Source organism: Cynoglossus semilaevis, chromosome W, assembly GCF_000523025.1.
Source record: "Cynoglossus semilaevis isolate Cse_v1.0 chromosome W, Cse_v1.0, whole genome shotgun sequence".
Taxonomy (NCBI): Eukaryota; Metazoa; Chordata; class Actinopteri; order Pleuronectiformes; family Cynoglossidae; genus Cynoglossus; species Cynoglossus semilaevis.
Genome location: NC_024327.1, coordinates 10,442,411 through 10,444,916, shown reverse-complemented (window position 1 = coordinate 10,444,916; position 2,506 = coordinate 10,442,411). Strand labels below are relative to the sequence as shown.

Genomic DNA, 2,506 nt, shown 5'->3' with positions numbered 1-2,506 from the left:
ATATAAAACAACAAACAAAAATAGATTCAAGTTTTTTCAAGTTTCTAAATATTTTCAAAACTACCCAATTCCAAACTTCAAAGATTCAAGCACTGCAATTTATGTTTCAATTATAACAGCAATAAAATCAAATATCGTACTAACTTGGTTAAATTCCACCTTAAGATGCTTGTACATAATGTATTGCCTGTGATTACACTTTTTCAACAATGTGTGTTTCTGTGTGTGTGTGTGTGTGTGTGTGTGTGTGTGTGTGTTTGTATGTGTTCACTGTTGCAAGATTTTATTCATATGTTGAGCAGCACTAAAGTTTTGGCCCTTTTTTAACCCTTGTAAGGTCATTTGGGTCTGTGTGTGTGTTAGTGTGCACGTGCATGTTCCTGTACTGCATGACTTGTGCCAAGTTTTCCTCATATTCATTCATACTCATATTCTGGGACAAGATGAAAATCATTGCAAGCACAAAGGGTGTGTACAAAAATGCGAAGGACTGCACAACAGTTAAGACCATTTCAGTGACAACCTACAAAGTAGCTTCATCATTTGTAGTTGGAATGGGGGGATACAAGTGGCAGACACACTTCATGTCAAGCTATGATTCTCAATGAAGTCCAGGCAAGTAAAACAAAAAGAGAAGAAAAAAAAAAACAAGAACACAAATATGAGAAAAAAAAAGAATGAATCCAAAATTCCTTTTGGCAAACCACACCACCTCCTCCTCTTCTTCTACTCCTTCCTTTTCCTCCCCCTCTATCTGTAAACAGGAAGGCGGATGTGTGCATGCTGGTGGTCTAACAGACGTGGCACAGACACAGTCTCGTAGCCTTTGCCAAGCATCTGCTCCTTGATGCAGGGCGGGTGGATGTCGTTGATCAGGTACTCCAGGGACTGCAGGCTGCTGCTCAGTACGGACATGTTGCACAAGCTCTTGCTGGGCAAACTGCAGCACAAACCTCCACTGCTGTCTATGGCAGGGTGGTGGTGATGTTGGTAGTGGTGATGATGAATAGGGTAGCCTATTTCTCTATCACCTGTGGCTGGGCCTCCTGTGGAGGTGCCTAAAAGCTCCTGGGGGTTGTAGCAGTCACTGTCCGGTGTCACCAGCACGCTGTTCCACGGCGGGGCAAAGTACTGGCCCACTGAGAAATTACCATGCATACCCACACAGTTCAAAGGTGAAGAGCTGACTTTTTCCAGCCCGCCTCCTCCACTGGCACTGGCTGACAGGTGAGGTCTAGATGAGGAGGAGGACATTTGGGCGGCCATTAGTCCTCCCCCTGGAACACAAGTTTCAGGAGATTTGCTATTGGCGGCTCCTCCTCCACTGCTCTCACTGTACATGCGGAGCACAGCCTGCTGATGCTGCTGCTGTTGCTGATGTTGTTGTTGCTGTTGTTTCTGCCAGAGGATGTAGTCCATACCTTCTGTGTAGATACCAGTCTTCATTGTCTCAGTGTTTTGAGTTGGCAGAGCTTGCCCTGTGTACACCATGTTAGCCTGGGGGCCCATGCCTACCAGGTAGCCTCCACCTGAGGAGCTGGAAAAGGCCCCTAAGACAGTTGTTGTTCCCTGCTTAGATGGGTTGGAATTTGATGGCGCTATCGCAGACCCATGACAAGCCTGCTGCAGAGCCTGGGCTTGGCAATGCTGATTAATCTGGTAGATGATGCTCTGGATAGAGGGGAGGTTGGACTGTGGGGGCAGAGCATGGCCACGGCCCCCAGTTACGGGAATCACTGAGCCAGCCACAGTGACATTCGGGGGAACAGAAAGTCCAGGACCTTCTGGAGGCTTTGAGGGGGCAACGTGGTACACCATTTGGCCGTGACCACTGGCTAAAGTGCTATTATTAGGAGGTGGGTATGGTGCGATCGCTATGTGGGCTGGAGAGAGTTTATTCCGTCTGCCTTCAGCATTCTTGAGAACACCTTTTGAAGAAACAAAGGTGGAAGCTGACGATGATGAAGATGAGGAGGAGGTTTTGATAATAGCCAGCAACCCCTGGTAGCCCCCTGTGTGGATATGTGGGTAGGGAGCATAGCGTTGCCCTGTGGTGTCGTATCCATTCACAGTTCGGTTAAGGTGCCTGTGCTGGGGAACCCTGATGTTTGTGGGGAAAATCTTGATGGTCAGAGGGTTGTTGGCTATCTTCTGGCCATAGGCATCGAGTTCTGCTGCAGTGGGGTAGCGTGGGGACTGTGTGGGCACCACAAGGTCACCTGCAAGACAAACAAAGGAACAAAATAGGAGTTGAAGGATGGAGTAAGTCAAAATACGTTTGTGTGAGCAGAACAACAAGTCAGCAGTCCAGGTTTAATTACCAGGGGTATCTAAGGAGCAGATCAATCAAACAATTGCAAGCACTCCCACCTTCTAGGCCGTAAGGTGAACCACAAAAAGTCCTTTAGAAATTGAATTCCGCTCCGACGTCTGGGAACTACACGATCTTAACCTCATAAATAAGAACGTTAACGAGTTACGTTAAACTTACAGCAAAAAGTTCGTC

General features: G+C 47.1%; 1 protein-coding gene across 1 annotated transcript; it reads right to left on the bottom strand.

Moving 5' to 3' along the window:
• Positions 1 to 443: 443 nt before the first annotated feature.
• Positions 444 to 2,304, bottom strand: LOC103397167 (protein FAM222A-like; the record flags this gene model as incomplete). Its single annotated transcript, XM_025052800.1, has 1 exon — positions 444 to 2,304. A coding segment is annotated over one exon (1,554 nt), but the record flags the coding sequence as incomplete, so codon positions are not given.
• Between the last annotated feature and the right edge of the window lie 202 nt (positions 2,305 to 2,506).